The following is a 1,983-nucleotide window of genomic DNA, read 5'->3' as shown; positions in this document are numbered from 1 at the left end:
ATTGAACCGAATCATTTAAACGAGTGATTCATTCAGGAACGAATCACCGTCACGTTGCTCAGAGATGCAAAACAGCGCTGTGGCTGTGTTTGGAATTATTTTTGTTGTTGAAATAGAGCAAAAACAGACAATATGGTGTCTAATAAGTCTCTTAATTAACTTCTAGTTTTTTGAACTGTTGTAAAAAAATCAATATTACGTTTGTAATCATGGTAATTCTAGGAGAAGGAAATGGCACTTTTTGTGTGATATTGATTAACTATATGCAATGATATAAATAAATATATTTTCTGTCCCCATATCTTGAATTCTGTGATCATTCTAAATGTATTTTAATAGACCGAATCATGCAGTGAAATACTCGATAATGTCAAATCACACATCGTTAAAACAACAATTACGATATTATCGCAGACGATATATATATATGGCACACCCCTAGTCTGAACATGAATAACTGCTGAATGCTAGCAGGACGGACCACGCCGAAGCTGAAGATGTCAGATTTAGGAGTGATTTCTCCTCGCAGGGCCTCCGGCGCCATGTAGGCCGTCGTACCCACGATCCTCCCCGTCATGACCGTCGAGCACGAGTGATTGGCTGAGGCGCGCGTCAAACCGAAGTCAGAGATCTTCGGAACGAAGTCCTCATCCAATAAGATGTTCCCGCTGTTAAACAGATGGAATAATGCTTTAGAGATCTGTGAATAGCAGGTCATGAGACACATCTGGGTTGATCACTGAAAGGTTGTAGGTTAGTCATTTAAAAAAAAAAATCAAAGACAAACACCATTCAAATGTTTTATATATATATATACACACAGACACACACACAGACACAGACAGACAGACACACACACACACACACACACACATATATACAGTATATACACACATACACACACTCACACTCACACACATACACACACACACACACACACACACACACATTTATCCAAACATGCAAACAATTGTTAAAACAAAACCAAAGACATTTTGACATAAAAAATTTAAACTATTTAATAAAAAAATAACTATAAACTACAAAACTGTAAATCTAAAGATACACATACTATTATAATAAAAATATTATTTATGAATATTTTGAATTTTATTTTATTTTATATTTTTTAGTTTTCACTGTAATTTTTATTTTGATAATTTTGTCTTGTTTTTGTCATTTATATTTATTTTCTTTAGTGATTTTAGTACTTTAACATAAGCTTATTATAGGCGAATTCTAGGCATTTCTAATTTTCACTTAATATTTAGATTTAATTTTATTTCGACTTTATTTCATTAACCAAAAATTATTTTTTAAATGTTCAAATAAATACAAATAATATATGAAAATATACATTCTAAGCAAAGCATTTAGCAAACATGCAAATTTAATGCTTTTAATGTATTGAATGGTTAACACAACATTACAATATTTAACTATAAACATAGCTTCCAAGAAAACAAAAGAAAAATATACACAAAAATAAATAAATAAACAAACACACAAATAAATAAATATAAAATATAATAAATTAATCTTACGTAAAACTTAACATTTAAAGGTTTAAAGGGCACCAATTATGCCCCTTTTTACAAGATGTAATATTGTTCTTGAGTGTCCACAGAATGTGTCCGTGAAGTCTCAGCCCTAAATGAGACTGACTTGGTTTAAAGGGGATTAAAAACGAGGAGTGGGTGGATTTTTATCAGTTCACACACTGCCAAAACACACATTTATGTCCAAACGCCATGTAAAAGTGCATAATAGGTGCCCTTTAAATGATAAATAAATAAAAATATTTTAGGCCTAAAAACATTAATATAACATTTATATAAGAACACCAAACCAAACTGAACTGCAACATTTGTGTTAAAATAATCTGTTTTAAATGCACCACTTTTAAAAAGTGTCCTAAAAATGCTTCCGTTTACAGAACGTGTTTGTGTGTGTGTGTGAGTGTGTGTGTATGTATGTGTGTGT

At 31.6% G+C, this 1,983-nt stretch overlaps 1 protein-coding gene across 3 annotated transcripts in view; it reads right to left on the bottom strand.

The window, feature by feature from the left end:
* irak4 (interleukin-1 receptor-associated kinase 4) overlaps positions 1-1,983 on the bottom strand; it is a 14,665-nt gene that overhangs the window by 5,454 nt on the left and 7,228 nt on the right. For all 3 annotated transcript variants that reach the window (XM_016515726.1, XM_016515728.1, XM_016515727.1), the window contains exon 7: positions 482-668. In XM_016515726.1, coding sequence (XP_016371212.1) covers positions 482-668 — 187 coding nt within the window. The remainder of the gene's footprint in view (positions 1-481; positions 669-1,983) is intronic.

Source organism: Sinocyclocheilus rhinocerous, unplaced genomic scaffold (genome assembly GCF_001515625.1).
Source record: "Sinocyclocheilus rhinocerous isolate Xijiao unplaced genomic scaffold, SAMN03320098_v1.1 scaffold116, whole genome shotgun sequence".
Lineage (NCBI taxonomy): Eukaryota > Metazoa > Chordata > Actinopteri > Cypriniformes > Cyprinidae > Sinocyclocheilus > Sinocyclocheilus rhinocerous.
The sequence above is the reverse complement of the archived record's forward strand: the minus strand, read 5'-3'. Positions and strand labels throughout refer to the sequence as shown.